This window comes from Lynx canadensis, chromosome E2 (assembly GCF_007474595.2).
Source record: "Lynx canadensis isolate LIC74 chromosome E2, mLynCan4.pri.v2, whole genome shotgun sequence".
NCBI lineage: Eukaryota > Metazoa > Chordata > Mammalia > Carnivora > Felidae > Lynx > Lynx canadensis.
In genome coordinates this window covers 27,432,742-27,450,322 of record NC_044317.1, presented here as the reverse complement: position 1 = coordinate 27,450,322, position 17,581 = coordinate 27,432,742, and the positions used below count along the sequence as shown (strand labels likewise).

The following is a 17,581-nucleotide window of genomic DNA, read 5'->3' as shown; positions in this document are numbered from 1 at the left end:
ACTCCCGCAAACATATTTTTTTTAAGTTTATTTATTTATTGTGAGAGAGAGAGAGAGTGCATGTAAACAGGGGAGTGAGGGAGGAGGGAGGGAAGGGGTGGGCATGGGGGATCCCAGGCAGGCTCCATGCTGTCAGCACAGAAGAACCAGCCAGGGAAAATAGGACCATGGATTGCTGGGCATCAGATTATAAGAAATAAAGAACTTGTTTCTAGAATGATGTTGGCACCAGGTTCTCTGCTGGGACAATAGAAAGTGACCAGCTCCCTGCCCACCAGCAACAACTACAAACCTTACACTGTACTCACAGAAAAAGCATCAAGAAAGAAAGAAGGTGCAAAAGTTTGTTAGAGCAAAACAAAAAGCCAGGTGTCTAGACCTTTTCAGCAACCTTAAATGGAGGCAGTTTCTACAGAGCACAGGTTTTGAATACAGATGAACTGGGCTTCTATCGACCACTAGACTGTCTACTTAGTAGCTACATGACCATGGGTTAGTTATTAGCCTCTTTTCCCATCAATAAAGAATAATAATCTCCTATTTTGCAAGGCCGCTGTACGAAGTAAATGAGAAGATAAGAATATGCAAACCATATTTCATGCAGATCCTCAGCAGGGTCTGCTGCACAGAGCTCAACAAAATAATCTTCTAAGAGAACTTAGTTTTTGGTGGCCAGTTTAATTGCCTTTGCTTCAAAGAGTCCCTATAAAGCCTATTCTTTCTCCTCAGCTATGCCCACTGAGGACTCCCCAGGGAGAGATGTGAGACTTCTTTCTCACTGTTAGAATTACACAGAAGAGCTGCACTTTATGACATCTTAGGCACTACTCCAGTGGGACTGTGTCAGCACATTAGAAGGATGTAAAATGCTTTGCGTTCCATATCCCCCCAAACTAATCTTCTCTGGCAAGAGGGAGCTCATAAAATACATTTACTAAACATTAACCCTCAAAACACAGACATAGCCACCACTCTCGGCCAGCATTTTCCGAATAAAATGGGACACAACGTTCTTTAAAGTATCTAAAAGCCAAAGTGTGATACCTGTCATCGTCAGAGTTCTGTGTGGCTGTCAATCTGCCTTTTTAAAGCAACTCTAAGGAAAAAATGTCCGGCACCTAAGTCAACATACTTACAAGTGTGACTCAGTTTCATATCTAAAAAGAGGTGGAGTTGAAGAAGGCACTGTCACGTAACTGGCCTTGTTAAGCACTGCTCCAGCACTGCCTGCTATACACAAGTGCCCGTGGCTCTTCTAAAATGCTACTGGCAGGCAGGGAAAGCAGATGTCTGAAAACAACTTCTGGAGATGCACTTGTTTATTTCTCAGGTACCCAATAAACACCAAATCTTGAGGCATTTGGCTCCTCTGAAGGATGAAGGGAGCCAAAAGGAAAAAAAAGAAGATTGGGGCACCTGGGTGGCTCAGTCAGTTGAGCAACCGACTTTGGGTCAGGTCATGATCTCACAGTTCATGAGTTCAAGCCCCTCATCGAGCACAGAGCCTGCTTCAGATTTTCTGTCCCCCCACCCCACTCTCTCTGCCCCTGCCCCCCCCATAAAAACATTAAAAAAAAATAAGATTGAAGTTTGCATACCAGTTCTTACCAAGGATCAATCCTTTTAAGTCAGGTGGCTAAAAACTTCTAAGAATACTGAAAGTTCTCAAAAAGGAAACATTTAAATGTAATGAGCGTGTGTGTGTGCACGCGCACACACACACACGCAGAGAAAAAGAGGTGATAATCGGCAAGAAAACAAGAAACTCAAAGGAAAATGGAAGACTGTCTCCGGACAATTAGGTATGTGTCAAGAATTAAGAATTTCAGGAAGGATACCCCAGAGCTAGAATTTCCACAGGAAAGGCTCATTTGAGGATCGGTGGACAGAACTCAGAAAACAAAACCTCACAGATCAGTAGTGTTTTAATGAAATCCAGAGCTGTGGATCTGAAATTTTAACATCTGGGGAGTAGTTCTGGCTCAGAAGGGCTTTCTCCACATCCAGGCAGGGGAGGGCAAGATTTTTTGTTTGTTTGTTTTGTTTTTTTTTTTAATAATTTTTTTTAACGTTTATTTATTTTTGAGACAGAGAGAGACAAAGCATGAATGGGGAAGGGGCAGAGAGAGAGGGAGACACAGAATCGGAAGCAGCCTCCAGGCTCCGGGCCGGCAGCCCTCGAACTCACAGACCGCGAGATCAGATCGTGACCTGAGCTGAAGTCGGACGCTTAACCGACTGAGCCACCCAGGCGCCCCGAGGGCAAGATGTTTTGAAAAGACTAGCTGATAAGCATTGTGCCAAAGAGATACAAAGACAAGGGTCTAACTGCAAACACAAAATTTACAGAATGACATGCTTTGTTCCTGTCATCAGTTATTCCTAACATGGAAACCATGTACTTTTCCCTGTTAATATGAAGCCTTCCCTGATGACAGATATCACAGGGAGGCACTCTGCATTTACACTTCAGTTTAGTGCCTGGTCCATGACCTCCCTGAGTCATTCAGAGATCGGCACTTAATGTCAGAATGGACACCACCAACCTTACCTAAACTTGCAGAGTCTACAAGTCACCTGGGGGCTTTGTTAAAATAAGATTCCTGGACTGCACCCAGATGTACTGAATCAACACTCCAGGAGAAAGACCTGGGTACCCAATTTATTAGCAAGCATCCTGGATGGTTCTTTTGATCTGGCAAGTTTGGGAAATATTAAATTATACCGCTGAAAAGATGACCACAGGCACCAAATGGAGCCACTTGTGCTAAGCACACATCATCAACAAACCGAAACTAACAGCTAACTTAATTGTGGTTTCAACCTTCTCCAGGAATGTAATCTCAATTCAGGGGTCAGTTTGGAATTTTACAGTCAGCATTAGTAAAGTAATCTGCCTAACAGACCCCTTCTGTCCCCTTGCCTGAAATAATCCCCTCCCGCATTATAACTTCCCTGTCTCACCCCCTCTGCCTTTAAAAAAAAAAAACCTTTCCTTTACTTGGGATGGGATGCTGCCCAATTCATGAATTGTTCAATAAAGCCAATTAGATCTTTAAAAGTTACTCGGTTACTTTTTTGTTATTTAATAACACCAACTCCACACTTTGGAGGTTCTGGCAAATCACTGGCTCAAAATTACAACCTGGGAGTTAAGTACCCCACCTCTCCCAAAGACCGAGGCTTCAGCTCCCCCAGTGTTTGAGACGAGGGCCTGAGGTCCAAGGTCACAACGGCTGGCTATTAGCAGAAGCGGGTCTTGAAGGACCCAGGTCTTGGGGACGCAAGGTCAAGGCTCCTCCTTCTCAGCGCGCTGACTTCGGAGCCTCAGACCTCGGGCCGGCAGCGCATGAGAGGAGGCAGCCCGGGAAGGTCAGAAGCCATCACAGCGCAGGAGCCCGAGACAGGCAGGGCCGGCCGCCCCCCCCCCCCATACGGGCTCCCCGGGCAAAAGCCCGCCGTGCTCCCCTGGGAGGTGGTCATGGCTCCGTGTTCACCGAGGGACGGGGCTGGGACTAGGAAACAAGAGGCTCCAGGGGCGAGGATGGGCCGGAAGGGGACAGCTGGGGAGATCGGGTTCCTGGGCCGCAACTCTACGACGCTCACCTGCCTCTCGGGGCTCGCTCCCGGCTTCTTCGCGGCAGCCGGCTTCGCACCTCGCGCCTCTCGCGATATGAGGACTCTGCGGGAGCGCGGGCAGGGCGGAAGTGGCCTTGGCGAGCTCCCGGGTGTCCGCCGCGTCACTGGCGGAGGCGTGCCCGCTTCCAAGATGGCGGCGGCAGCGGCGGCGGTGTCAGGCGCGCTCGGCCGGGCGGGCTGGAGGCTCCTGCAGCTGCGGTGCCTGCCCGGTGAGGGGGCGGCCGAGCCGGGGAGCGGGGAGGAGCAGGGAGGGGGCACGAAGCCGACCTGGGCTGGGTGCGGGGCGGAAGAGGCCGCCGTGGCGGCCCACGAGCAAGGTGAGGTGAAGGGCATCGGCGCGGAGCCGCCGGCGTCCAGGGCTCGCAGGGGCCGCCTGGCTGGTTTCTGCCCCCATTCTTGAGCTGTGAAGGGCAGGAGTGGCGGGGCGGGGCCTGTCTCTCCCATTTAATGAAGTTAACGGAGCCCCAGAGAGAGGGCTGTGGGTGCCCAGGGTCTCACAGTTCGGCAGTTGCAGCCTGGCAGACCCAGACCCAGTCTGTCGGCAAGTCCACCGCCAAGTCCCCGGGAAGGGCCACTTCAGGGTCAGAGTTGGAAACGGCCGCAGAGAGCCCCTAGTCCGTTGTTTCTTAAGTCGGTCATCTCCTCACTTCATTGATTCTATGATATTGTCCCACCTTTTCCACAATATAGTCAGTATTTTTGTTTATACACCCGAGTTCTTAATACTAGACGTTTACTTAAAAGAGGCAGCTTTAAATTGCTACTGTAAATGGACAACCAGTGTCACCTCCATAAATAGAATGTATACATTGATGTATTAACATAAACATACAACTAATAAAATAATATTCTCCTGGATTTCATCAAATCTTGTGCTCCGCGGTGGTTTCCACAGTCGTGCTTTGGGACCTCTCCCATCCTGTTCGAAGTTTTATGAGTATTTGTTCCATTTTTTGTGTGTGTACAAATACTAAAATACGGATATTTTTACACCTACTGTTCTGTGTTGTGTTTTGTTTTTTGAGAAAGAGGGGATGGGGGGGAGAGAGAGAGAGAGAGAGAGAAAGAAAGGGAGAGAATCTTAAGCAGGCTCCAAGCTTAGTGCAGAGCCCGATGTTAGGGCTCCATCTCATGACCCTGGGATGGTGACCTGAGCCTCAACCAACTGAGCCACCCAGATGCCCCTATTCTGTGTTTCTTTTAACATCATCGTTCCCCGAGTTAGTCCATAGATTTCTTTTTAAAACACGAGTGTCCTTCTGTTGTTAATACAAAACTCCAATCCAAATGTTTAAAGAAATGCCTGTGCCCCAGCATATCCACTCCTAAGTGGAGAAATGAAAGCATATGTCCACCACAAGGTGTGTACAAGTACATTTACAGCGACTTTATTCATGATAGAGTAGGCTGAAACAACCCAGGTGTTCATCAACAGACTAGTGTTTCTTAATGCAATACCAGTCAGCAATAAAAAGTAGCAATTGATTTCCACAAAAATACTAATCAGTTAACAATATATTATGCAAAAGAAGTTTTGCACAAAAAGGATATACTGTATGATTCCCTTTAGATGAAATTCTAGGACAGGACAGGGTGGAAATTTCAGAACAGTGTAGGTGGGGGGGAATGACCGGGGAGGAGCATAAGCTTTCTGGGGTGATGATAATATTCTTCACATTAGGGGTTCAGGTTATGCAAGTGTACACTTTTGTCAGGACTCAGATTTGGCACATTTAAGATTTGTGTATTTCATTGTATATAACTACCACCTCAGTAAAAGACCAGTAAGTAAATACTGAACTCTGGTTAATGATATGCACGCAGAATGTGTGGAGCTGAAGAATACTGAGGTCTACAACATGCATCAAACGTAAGATGGATTGATGACGGGAGAGTGTGATAGATATGTAGAACCTAGGTGGTGGGTACACAGGTGTTCATGTCATAGTTCTTTCAACTTGTATGAAATTTTCTATAATAAAATGTTGGGAAAGAAAAAAAGGAGTATGAGCCTGGACTTTCCAAAGCCCTTCACATAGTAAATAAGGTGTTGCAGGTGTTGCCAATGAGAAAACATCAGCATGAGAAAAACCCCACACCTGTGGGGTGCCTGGGTGGCTCAGTCAGTTGACCATTGACCATCCCATCCAACTCTTGGTTTCAGCTCAGGTCACGATCTTACAGTCATGGGATTGAGCCACATGTTGGGCTCTGCCCTGAGCATGGAGCCTGCTTGAGATTCTCTCTCTCTCCTGCCACTCTCCCCCACTCACTCTGTCTCTGTCTCTCTCGCTCAAATGAATTAAATGAGTAAGTAAATAGAGATTAGTGACCTGTGTGAAGACACCATATAAATACTATAGGAATCAGTACTCAGGCCTCATTTCTAGTCCAGTGCTCTTGGTATAATATAAATATGTAGCAATTTCAGGTCATTTTCACTTTTTGATTGGGCTTCACAACACTCCCAGTGAGCAAACAGATTCTTACTCTTAATTTGCATATTTAAAAATCATGCTCATTGGGGCGAAGCCCATTACCATACAGTGAACAAACGATAGCAAAAGGCCAGAGGCCAGGTCTTCGGTTCCCTGGCTCGTGCTTTTGCCACCACATCATGTGTCAAGGTTGCCAGTTTACCGAAGACTTTTGTCTGGGACTCAATACTCGGATAAGTGGTTCTGGAGTAGACTCAGCCCTGCTTTTCCTCTCCCCATCCCTCACGCCGTTGGGGGCATCAAAGAGTCTTCTCTGGTAAGTGTTCCTGCCTGACCAGCCCCGTTCTTGTTTCAGTGTCCCGTTGCCAGTCAGCCGTGGTGTCACGTGCCTTCCATGCTTCAGCTGTGCAGCTAAAGTCTTCAGATGAGCAGAAGCAACAACCTCCCCCGTCTTTTTCTCAGCAACATCCTGAGACACACAGAGCAGAAGAACCCAAGCCAGAGTCCTCTCGTCCACCCCCCAGGTATGTATCAGGACCGCAGTCCATCCATTTCTGGCCATTTTGCATGCTTGGGTGTGTCTGTCCTTCCTCTCTCCTCTTTATCCTCCTTTTCACCTTCCATCATTTTCTAGGCTATCTTTGAAAGGAAACTGTTGCTTTTTTATTATATTTTAATTGTGCCTGTACACTCTAAAATATCTACTCAAAGTAAAGAAGCTCATAAAAGTAAAGCAAAAATTACCAGAAATCACAAACCCTGAAAAAACTAATGTTTTTGCAAATGTCCTTTTTTGATGTTTTTTAAGTATACTCCATACGTAAATCTATATACTATAAGTGATTAATTACACTGTACACCATTCCAGAACCTGTTTTTTCACTCAATAGTACATTTTTAATGTTTTCTCAGTCTGCATGATTTTAATGGTTGCATACTATGCCAGCAAATGGCAGTATTAAAATTTATTTAACCTATCTTGGGGCATCTGGATGGCTCTGTCGGTTAAGCGTCCGACTTCATCTCAGGTCATGATCTCACCGTTGGTAGGTCTGAGCCCCATATCAGGCTCTGTGCTGACAGCTCAGAGCCTGGAGCCTGCTTCGGATTCTGTGTCTCCCTCTCTCTCTGCCCCTTCCCCATTCATGCTCTCACTCTCTCAAGGATAAACATTAAAAACAATTTAAATTTATTTAACCTATCTTTTATTGATGAATATTTAGATTTCCTTCACTGCTATAAAAAATGTGATCAAGTGTGTGATTCTCTCAGCGGGGGGAGCATTGAATCAAAGCAGGTGCACATCTAAAATTTTGTTACATGTGTGGGACCAAATTGGCCTCTAGGGAGGTGAAAATAGTTTACATTTCCATTAGATATTTTTTCTTCTTAATTCTGCCACTGAGAAGTTCTGCTAGCTCTGAAATTAGGGTGTTCCCATCATTTTTCTGGTCTCCTGATTAAAGTGCTTCTCATTTCCATTCAGCAAATATGTTCTGAGGATCTCCTTTGTGCCAGGCCCTGTGAATACTACAACCGTTGTCCCTGTCCTCATGGAGTTACCGTTTGGTACAAATACAGATGAAGAAACAGTGTGCTAAGGGCTGTAAACAGAGAAATCCAGGGGGCTATGGGAGCATTTGCCTTCCTATGACATGACCTCCTCACTCACGGGATCCCTTGTCTCAGTGACTGTATGAGAGGAGAAAGGTGATAGAATTTTTGTTCTGTTGGCATTGAAACATCAGTACTAGTGAAAAGTAAGTGTCTTCCCAGCGTGCGCTTAGAGGAGGCCCAGAGCCTCCGGTTTCCGGTCAGGCGCATTTTGCGTGTTAGGCAGCCGGCAGTGAGATGAGGTGTGCTGGGTTCCGTCCCCACGTGTCTGTTGGGTTTGGGTCTCAGGTACACAGATCAGGGCGGTGAGGAGGAGGAGGACCATGAGAGTGAGGAGCAGCTGCAGCACCGCATCCTGACCGCAGCCCTGGAGTTCGTGCCTGCCCACGGGTGGACAGCAGAGGCCATCGCGGAAGGAGCCCAGGTGTGTATAGGAGGAGGGGGGTGGCGGCCGGGAGGGAGTCACACCGGCCAAAGCAGAGGGCCTCATGCTTTCTTATGGCCCAGCTTAGAGCCCCTCACTGCTACAGGATTGGGGCAGGGTGTGTTTTCCCAATAGGGTAAAAATAGCTTTATTTGTTTAATACAGAAAGATTATACCATAGAGTTGGTTCTTGCGAGCTAGGTTATAAAGGCAGCCCCTTAGGCATAGGTGTTGCCTATGATCACAGTTACCACGTTTCATTGACTTTAAGACAGCAGTGGTTGTAAGAAGTGCCATTATTTTATGCAACACTAAAAAAGAAAAAATGCTACCTATTAAACTGGGGAACGTTGTCAATTGCATATTCACACTGAATGTTTAAATGAAAAAGTAGGGGGGCATCTGGCTGGCTCAGTTGGTAGAATGTGTGACTCTTGATCTTGGGGTTGTAAGTTCCAGCCCCATGTTGGGTATAGAAATTACTTCAAAATAAAAATCATAAAAATAAAATGAAATGAAAAAATAGGTGCATCTTAAAATTGATGAAATCTGGTGTTTGAAAATGCAAGAGGGCACCATCTAGGAGACCAACACGCCTTGCTTTGTCAGTAAGACTGACGGTGTTTGCTCCTGCGTTGGCACAGATGGCTGCTTTAGATTAAGCCGTTGGCTCACCTGGAGGCCATGGTGCACAGAATTGTCAAGCATAGCCAGGTACCGCCCTGTGAGAGCACAGTGAGAACAGAAAGCAAAGGAGTTCCAGATTCACGTCTCCCACCCCAAGCTTGTGGGGAAATTGGATGGAAGGGTGAGCATGTTTGAACGCTGGCGAGAGCACAGAAACAAGGGTGAAGTACAGGTACGAGAGAAAGTGGCAAAATCCGAAGTCCAGAGCCCCTTCAAGGCAAGAATTAGGAGATCTGGGAAATGAGTGCGAGGACTGGCCTTTGATGTATTAGGGGTGAGGTTGGAGAAGACAGCTACGGGTTTAGTTTTTAGAATATTAAGGGAGTTCCCAGGGGACAGCTTCTGTTCCCTGTGAAGTAGGTGTGGTTGTCTCATGAACCTGAAGTTAAAAAGGGTAAGAGGAGACAAAGGTTTGAGGGTGGCAGAGGATGTTAGAAAGAATTACTACAGGAAGTGGTGGAACAGAAATGTAACAGGATGGTTTGGAAAAATCTTTTTTTTTTTTTTTTAAAGGGAGGGAATCACTATATATCAAAGCTACCTATATTCACAGTCCTAGAACTTTTTTTTTATGTCTATTAATTTTTGAGAGAGAGAGAGAGAGAGAGAACACAAGCAGGGAAGGGACAGAGAGGGAGACACAGAATTCAAAGCAGGCTCCAGGCCCCGAGCTGTCAGCACGGAGCTGATACGGGGCTCGAACCCACAAACCATGAGATCATGACCTGAGCCGAAGTCAGATGCTTAACTGACTGAGCCACCCAGGCGCCCCTGTTTGGAAAAATCTTATACTGCATTAGTCTACAGTAACTGGTCTTTTTCACTGTGTCCTGTGTATATCTTCATTCATAGTGGCTGCATAATACCCATTGTATTTACTTGACTTCAATTGATAAACATTTGGGTTGTTTCTAATTTTTTAGTATTCTAAACCTATTTGTACAACATTTAAGTGCATTTTGAGAAATGGAGTTGCTATTTTGTGCTGTATCAGACCAAACAGAAACTACACCGGTTATTCAAATAGAACTTAATACAGTGAAGGGGGAATGGGGTGTACAGTTGGTAACCAGGTAACTGGCAGGATAAAAAGAAGCCCTTAGGGTATTACGGAGGTTGCCACAGGGTTTAGCTCCCATCTCCAGGGCTAAGGAGACAAAGGGGAAAATTGGACTTGTTAAAATGGGAGGCTTGAAGGAGAGTCCCTGTGGAGGTGAGGAGGAGGAGCTACTTGGCCAGTGATGCTGTCTCTAAGTTTAGAGAGAGGGTCCCCTGGGTGATGGTGTCTCAGTGGAACCCGTTCTTTGGGTTCTGGGAAGGGTACATACCGGCTCGGCCAGGGCCAGGCCACCAAAGGGAAGTACTGCCCCTGGGTGAAGGTGGCTTCTGGGGAGATGCTCACGGAGCCGCCAGCAGACAGGACGTCCACAGGAAGGAGAGGGACCCTTCCTCCTCCTCTAGCCTCACGGTCTCCCTCCAGCGATGGATGGGCAGAGCCTAACATGGAGCTGGACGTGTGGCTTGTGGACTACAGCCCCTGCATCACAAAGCGGAGGCTGAGACAATAACTCCCCACCTGGTCTAGAGAGAGAAAATATGTTTTTTTTCCAAATATTTATTTAAGTCATCTCTACACTCAATGTGGGGCTTGAACTCACGACCCCAAGATCAAAAGTCACATGCTGTGTCTGAGCCAGCCAGGAGCCCTGAGTGTGTATATTTTTGAGGGTGTTGTTACATACATAGTAGAGCCAGTATAGCCTGGTGGTGACGAGCTCTGAGCCTCAGTTTCCCCATCTGTAAAATGAGTGAGGATAACACCCACCAGCTGGAGTTGCTACGTGGCCGAGGCCACAGTGAGTTCGTGTGTGTCATGTGCTTAGCAGGGTGCCTGACACAGTAAATATCAGTTGCCATTAGTATTGATGTGGCTGCAAGTCTGTTGTGAATACTGCCAAATTGCCCTCTATAAAGGCTGTGTACTTCCACCAAAACAGAGGCACTTTCTCCATTCCCAATTGGAGGGATTTATAGTTAGTACTTTTTTTGTTCCTTCCCTTCCCGCTCTCCCTGGTGCTGTCATAGTTCTGCCTCCAGTAGATGCTCGATGATTGCCACGTATCAGGAAGAGCAAAGGACCATCGTGGCATTGTTAACTCCTTAACAACTCATAAAAGAAAATGTTTTGGGGCCCCTGGGTGGCTCAGTTGAGCATTCGACTTCAGCTCAAGTCACAATCTCATGGTTTGTGAGTTCAAGTCCTGCATCAGGCTCTCTGCTGTCAGTGCAGAGCCCACTTCAGATCCTCTGCCCCTCTCTCTCTCTGCCCCTGCCCCCCTTGCTCACTTGCTCTCTCGAAAATGAATAAGCATTTGGGGCGCCTGGGTGGCTCAGTCAGTTAAGCATCGACTTCAGCTCAGGTCATGATCTCATGGTTTGTGAGTTAAAGTCCTGCATCAGGCTGTCTGCTGTCAGTGCAGAGTCTGCTTCAGATCCTCTGTCCCCCTCTCTCTGCCCCTCCCCTTCTCTCTCTGTCTCTCTCAAAAATGAATAAACATTTGGGGCGCCTGGGTGGCTCAGTCGGTTAAGCGTCTGACTTCAGCTCAGGTCATGATCTTATGGTTTGTGAGTTTGAGCCCCTGCTTTGGATTCTGTGTCTCCCTCTCTCAGCCCCTCCCCTCATGCTCTGTCTCTCTCTCTCTCAAAAAATAAATAAACATTAAAAAAAGAATATATTTTAAAAATTAATAAACATTTATTTAAAAAAAAGAAAAATGTTTTTTGGTTTTTGGGTTTGTTTTGTTTTTTGTTTTTTTGGTTTTTTTTACAACAGAGAGGCCTAATTTCCAAGAGGTTTAGGTTAAGTGAATTGGTGAGGAAGAGCTGAGTGCTCTTCCCAGCCCCCTTTTTTATATTAGGACTCTGGGTTACGAGTGTCAGAGCTCAATTCTGATTGGCTGGAGCAGGCAAGGGTGTGTTCAGACTCATTTAATAACAAAAGTCTGGAAGTAGCTCCATTGTGCTGCTGGGAATCTCTCCATCCTGTCTGCTTTGCTTTCCTCTCTGTGAGCTTCATTCCCACGCAGGACTAAAAATGGTTCAGCAGCCCCAGTGGAAAGAGAGCACTTCTTTTCCGTGAGCACTAGCAAAAGTCCAGAGGTGGCCTCTTAGGGCCTGGATTTGGTCATGTCCATGTGCCTGACCTAGTCACTGTGAGCCCCAGTTATCCAAGTCTGGATCTCAGGCTTTACAGCACACCAAAGGGGGCGCCTGGGTGGCTCAGTTGGTTAAGCATCTGACTTCGGCTCAGGTCATGAGCTGGCTCACGAGCCCTGCTTCAGGTGAGTGCTGACAGTGTAGAGCCTGCGTGGGATGTTCTCTCTCTCTCTCCCCCCCACCTTCTCTCTCCGCCCCTCATGAGATTCTCTTTCTTTCTGCCCCTCACTCACGCCCTCTCTCTCAAAAAAAAAAAAAAAAAATACACCAAAGGGTTGATGGAGGATGGAGGATTGCTGGTCAGCTTTGCCCAAATCACACGGACCAGGGGTGAAGAATAGGGTTATCCCATTAAAAATCAAGCTGCTGTTACTGGAAAAAGAGGTGCTGGTGAGGAACAGACAACACATGTCCACTACATTTGTCTGCCACTTTTCTGTTTTCTCTGTCTCCTTTTGTAGTCTCTGGGTCTCTCCACTGCAGCCGCCAGCATGTTTGGGAATGACGGCAGTGAGCTGGTACTGCATTTTGTGACCCAGTGCAATGCTCGGCTCACTCATGTGCTGGAAGAGGAGCAGAAGCTGGTACAGCTGGGCCAGGCCGAGTAAGTCCTGTGGCATTTTTGCTCAGGGTGGCAGTTAAGGATCAGGGGGCTCCGGCCCCACCAACAGTCTCGGGAGGCCAATCCAGGCAGAGCCGACAGAGAGGAGCATTGAGCAGCCCCGCTGCTTTGAGGGGACTGGAACACAGCTGCCTCTCTGTGACAGCTGTAGTCAGGCCAGCATCAGGAGCTGGTGGGACCCTCCTCCCTAGCGCCGAGTAAGCAGGATAGCCCCGAGCCCATGCCTTTGACCCAGAGACCCACTCTTTTCTTTTCCCTCTTCCAGGAAGAGGAAGACAGACCAGTTCCTGAGGGACGCAGTGGAAACCAGACTGAGAATGCTGATTCCGTACATTGAGCACTGGCCCCGGGTACAGAGTCCATATCTAGGCTACAGGGCACCAATGCATTCGTGTTCTTAGTTCTCAGCACCTTGCACTCGGAGGACCCTGCACAGTCTTCAGAAGCTAGCTCATTAATCCGCACAGACCTGGGGATTCTCCGTGCACTTGGTAGAGCTAGGGAGTGCGGACTTGGGCGTGCCAGAGGGAGTAACTGAGCCATCTGGGTCTCAGTTCCTAGAGGTGTGAGTGGCTTGCGTACTGGGTCACATCGTGTTGGCTCCTGGTGGCCTGAGTGTGCTACCAGGTCTTCAGTGAGGAGGAATCCATGGAGGAGATTAGAAAATGAGATTTTATTGGCCATCGTCATTAACAGGCCTGTCGTGTCCTGGATCTCAGAGGACTGGATGTCTTTTCCAGTTGTCGATGTGATGCTTGAAAATTGGAGTATTCGTTCCAAGGCTTTTTTGTCCCCTTTCCTGAAGCTTCCTTTTTCCTGTTTCAAAGCATATCACAGTGTGGGCCGTTCTCTTAGTTAAGAAAATGGAGTCCAAGCACATCAGGAATGAGAGGGCAGCAGGGATCGTCTAGTGTCCTCCACCCACTACTGAGCAATAGCGCCCATCAGTCAGTTGACAGACCTTGGAACAGCAGCGGTGCACCTAACCCCAGGCTGCCTGTGGAGGGAGTATCGCGAGAGCGGAGTCCTGTCCCCTGCCTGTGCTTGCCACGCTGGATTTTCAGACCTCTGGCCTGACTCATTCCACCTTGCAGTCAAAGCAGTGGAAGTGTGTGTATTGGGCCCTGACTGCCTTCTGACTCAGCACGTTTTCTTCTGGGCTACTTCGATAAGAAAAAACTTTTCCAGCCGAGCCAGGGCCTCTGACCCAGCTCCCGCAGGCCACAGCCAGTGGAGTTTTGAGTTGGTAAAGTGACAAGACCTTGTACTCTCAAGAGTCGATGTCTGCTAAGGAAGCGTCTCTGGGTCGTGCTATTGCTTGTATTAGTTGAAGGATTTTTGGTTTCAGATACCAGAAACCAACTTGAGTTAAGCAAAACCCCAGGGAGGAATTTATTGTGAGGTTGCCACAGGGCATCAAGGGCAGGAATGCTGCTGGGCCCAGGGATTTGGACCTAGAAACTACCCCCAGACCCTCCTCCTAGCTCTGCTTCTACCTCCATGTTACAGAATGGGGTGCCCGCCACCATCCTTGCTCTCAGTACTCTTAGACCAGTCTAGACCCTCCGGCTGCCTGCATTCCCAAGTCCACGTGCCGGGGATGGAGAACCTGAGTGGGCCAGCTGAGGGTAGGGGCCGCCCCTGGCTCCCATCAGCTGTAGCCAGGGTTGTCAGCTGCCAGGAGCTCACGCCAACCGGGCGGAGATGGCGGGTCTCAGCAGGGGAGTGGGCAGGCCCTCTCACATACCTCCGTGGAGAGGCGAGGCGCCGCACCGTCCACCTGTGCTCTGTGTTCCCTGTGTGCAGTACCTGTTTCTGTCATTCTTTCTTCAGGCCCTCAGCATCCTCATGCTCCCGCACAACATCCCATCCAGCCTAAGCCTGATCACCAGTATGGTGGATGACATGTGGCATTACGCTGGGGACCAGTCCACTGATGTGAGTGCTTTCTGCAAACCCACAGGACACGAGGAGAGGCTTGGGTTAAGCATTTCTTCGGGAAGTTTGTGAAAGGTCTTTGATCACAGAGCCTTTCAGTGGGCCTGCAGTGCCACTCCTGTCTTGGAAAGGAGAGACTAGGGACGAGGAAGCTCCCTCAACAAGCCATAGTGGGACCTACGTCCTCATTCAAGGATGCACGCTCGAGCCACAAACCAGTGATTATTCCCTCTGTCCCCTCCTGGTGACACAAGCATCAGAGGGCCTGGTGACAAGGCTGCCGTTTTATAATCATTTCCCCTCAATCTCCTAAGACTCACATTCTGCGATGTGATTTCTCAGTGTGTGTCTTTCATGAGACTGATTTTATTTATTTATTTTTTTAAAATTTTTTAATGTTTATTTTTGAGAGAGAGACAGAGCATGAGCAGGGGATGGGCAGAGAGAGAGGGAGACACAGAATCCGAGGCAGGCTCCAGGCTCTGAGCAGTCAGCCCAGAGCCTGATGCAGGGCTCGAACTCACAGACTGTGAGATCATGACCTGAGCTGAAGTCGGATGCTCAACCGACTGAGCCGACTGAGCCACCCGAGCCACCCAGGCGCCCCTCATGAGACTGATTTTAAAAAAGTGAACAGAACGCCATGGAGCCGCTGTTGCCTTAAAAAGGAACTCCCTCCCCCGAGCCCCTCCTGGCCTGCTTTGCCAAGAGATCAATTAGCCTTTAAACAGGCACCAGGATAGCTTCTGACTTGTTAATGCTGTCATATTTCTGGTAGGAAATTAAAAAATAAAAAGTATACCTTCATAAAAGAAGTTAATATGTAATGGTGCTCTGTGGAGTCCAAGCTGGGGAGGCGAAGAGCTACTCCTGCCACAGTTCTAACAAAGGACTTAATAAGCTTCCCCCATGTCGGAGGACACCACCAACAGAGCTGGTGGGAAAATGAAATTAGCAAAGAAATTAAAGGAATAAAACACAAAGCAGCGAGTTAGTGCTCCAGAGAGCCATTTGCTGGGCCAGCCTGAAGTGACTGAGGGACTGGAGCCCCTTGCTCCTCTTGGGTGTTCTGAATCTGTCCGTGGGCCTGTCTCAGCCCTCACTTTACTGGTGAGCATACCACGGTTTGGTCATAACTGGCTGACCAGAGAACCTCCCAGAATTTAGGCGGCCTAAGACGCAGTCTTTTCACAGGCTTCAAAATGGATGCATGTAGCAAAATCGCCTGGGATGCTAATCAGACGTCCAGATTCCTTGCACTTACTTCAGACCCCTTGACTCTAAACTCTGAGAAGTTGGGCCCAGGAGCTTGCATTTTAATCTCCCAGTAATTTTGTTGCCCAGCCAAATTTGAGAACACCAATGTCTTGCAGGGAAACAAATGCATCTGTGGGGAAAAGAGATCAGGAGGGACCCCTTAGTGCCCGTGGCTTTGGGTAGGAACCCCCAGACTTCCCCAGCCCACAGCAGTAGCGGTGACCCACCTTCCTGGGTGGGTTTCTTTGCAGTTTAACTGGTATACCCGCCGAGCTGTGCTGGCTGGCATCTACAACACGACAGAGCTGGTGATGATGCAGGACTCGTCCCCAGACTTCGAGGACACTTGGCGCTTCCTGGAAAACCGGATTAATGATGCAATGAACATGGGCCACACTGCCAAGCAGGTAGTTGGGGCTAGCCATTTGGGAAGCCTCCTCACTAGGCACACCCCCCCCCCCCCGAAGGCTTGCCCAGGGAGTGTGCCAGCCATTTCCCTAAGAGCCATACTTGGGCCATTTGTGGTTGTGATCATAGGCTCTTCCTCCAGTCCACAGGGTCCTCATGAGTCCCCCCACCCCCACCCCCGGCCCCCGCTTTTGTCTTACCTGTTTCACCTTTGAGCTTGTACTGGGGGCTTAAAAGAGCCTGACCCTGACTCCTTCTAGGTAAAGTCCACTGGAGAGGCACTGGTTCAAGGACTCATGGGTGCAGCAGTGACAGTAAGTACTGTCTCACTCATCCCTGCTCTCCTCCCGTCCCCATCCTGCCCTGTGACCCTTAAAACATGTGTCAATGTTCCCGAATCTTTTAAACTAGAAAACTCCTAATAAGACGGACAGTGATTCAGCCCCAGTCTCTGATCCTCAGTACCCCATCTCTTTTTTTTTTTTTTTTTTTTGCTGCCATTAAAAAACATTGCTGATTCCCAGGCCCCTAGCATGTCAGATCTGTGGATCTTAGCCATGCCTGCCGCCTTGAAAACCCCAGTCTCTCCCACTGAAGTCCTAATGGCAGGGCAAGGCCTCATCATTCTGTTTCCTTCCCTGTATCAGCTCAAGAACCTGACCGGTCTAAACCAGCGCCGGTGAGCGGGATGGGGTGTGAGCTAGAGTGCCCAGAAGAAAATCTACAGATACATTGAAAGGGCTTTGAAAGATACGAAGTGCCGCCCATGGAACAGGGTGTTAATGAGAAAACACTGAAGGACTCCTGAGTCACTACGACAGCCACCTGGAAACCACAGAGCACTTGATACAGCTGTAGCCTGCGATCAGGCTACTTCTTCAGTTCTAAATACCAGGCCAGGCCTCCTGATGCCTTTCTGCATTACCACTGTGTGACTGAAAAAATGAGGCTCTCATCCAAGCGTTCAAGCCACAGAAACCCGGCATGTCCCTATCTATGGTCTCACAGATACTTGATCATGTCTTAACCTTCCTAGAGTAATCTCTGGGGCTCCCAAATCAGAGTCAGGCTGTGAAACCTTTATAAAGTGGCAGCCCATCCCCAGCACAGCACAGACTTGTGCACACAGGTGTTCCTTGCACCCCTCCCCTTTCTGGTGTCCTGAGATGCTGCACCTGGGAACCCCTCAGAAAGCTGCCTCACTTGAGACTGGTGCCTGCTGGACAGTGGTGCCCAGCCTGGCCGGAGGCGTGAACCCAGGCCGTTGTCGCATTACACCAGCATGTGTTGTAGGGTTAAGAGTCTGTACAAATAGTAATAAATATGTTTGAAGCAGTT

General features: G+C 48.4%; 2 protein-coding genes across 2 annotated transcripts in view; one reads left to right on the top strand and one right to left on the bottom strand.

Annotated features, from left to right (window-relative positions):
• CIAPIN1 (cytokine induced apoptosis inhibitor 1) overlaps positions 1–3,688 on the bottom strand; it is a 16,654-nt gene extending 12,966 nt beyond the window's left edge. Inside the window, exon 1 of the mRNA XM_030298117.2 lies at positions 3,607–3,688. The gene's annotated coding sequence lies outside the window, so the exon portion shown is untranslated. The remainder of the gene's footprint in view (positions 1–3,606) is intronic.
• On the top strand, positions 3,530–17,581 carry COQ9 (coenzyme Q9). Its single transcript, XM_030298116.1, has 9 exons — positions 3,530–3,848; positions 6,433–6,601; positions 7,980–8,115; positions 12,480–12,622; positions 12,906–12,990; positions 14,474–14,578; positions 16,087–16,242; positions 16,504–16,557; positions 16,891–17,581. The coding sequence occupies exons 1-9, from the start codon at positions 3,545–3,547 to the stop codon at positions 16,924–16,926; spliced, it is 1,188 nt and encodes a 395-aa protein (XP_030153976.1). The 5' UTR covers positions 3,530–3,544; the 3' UTR covers positions 16,927–17,581.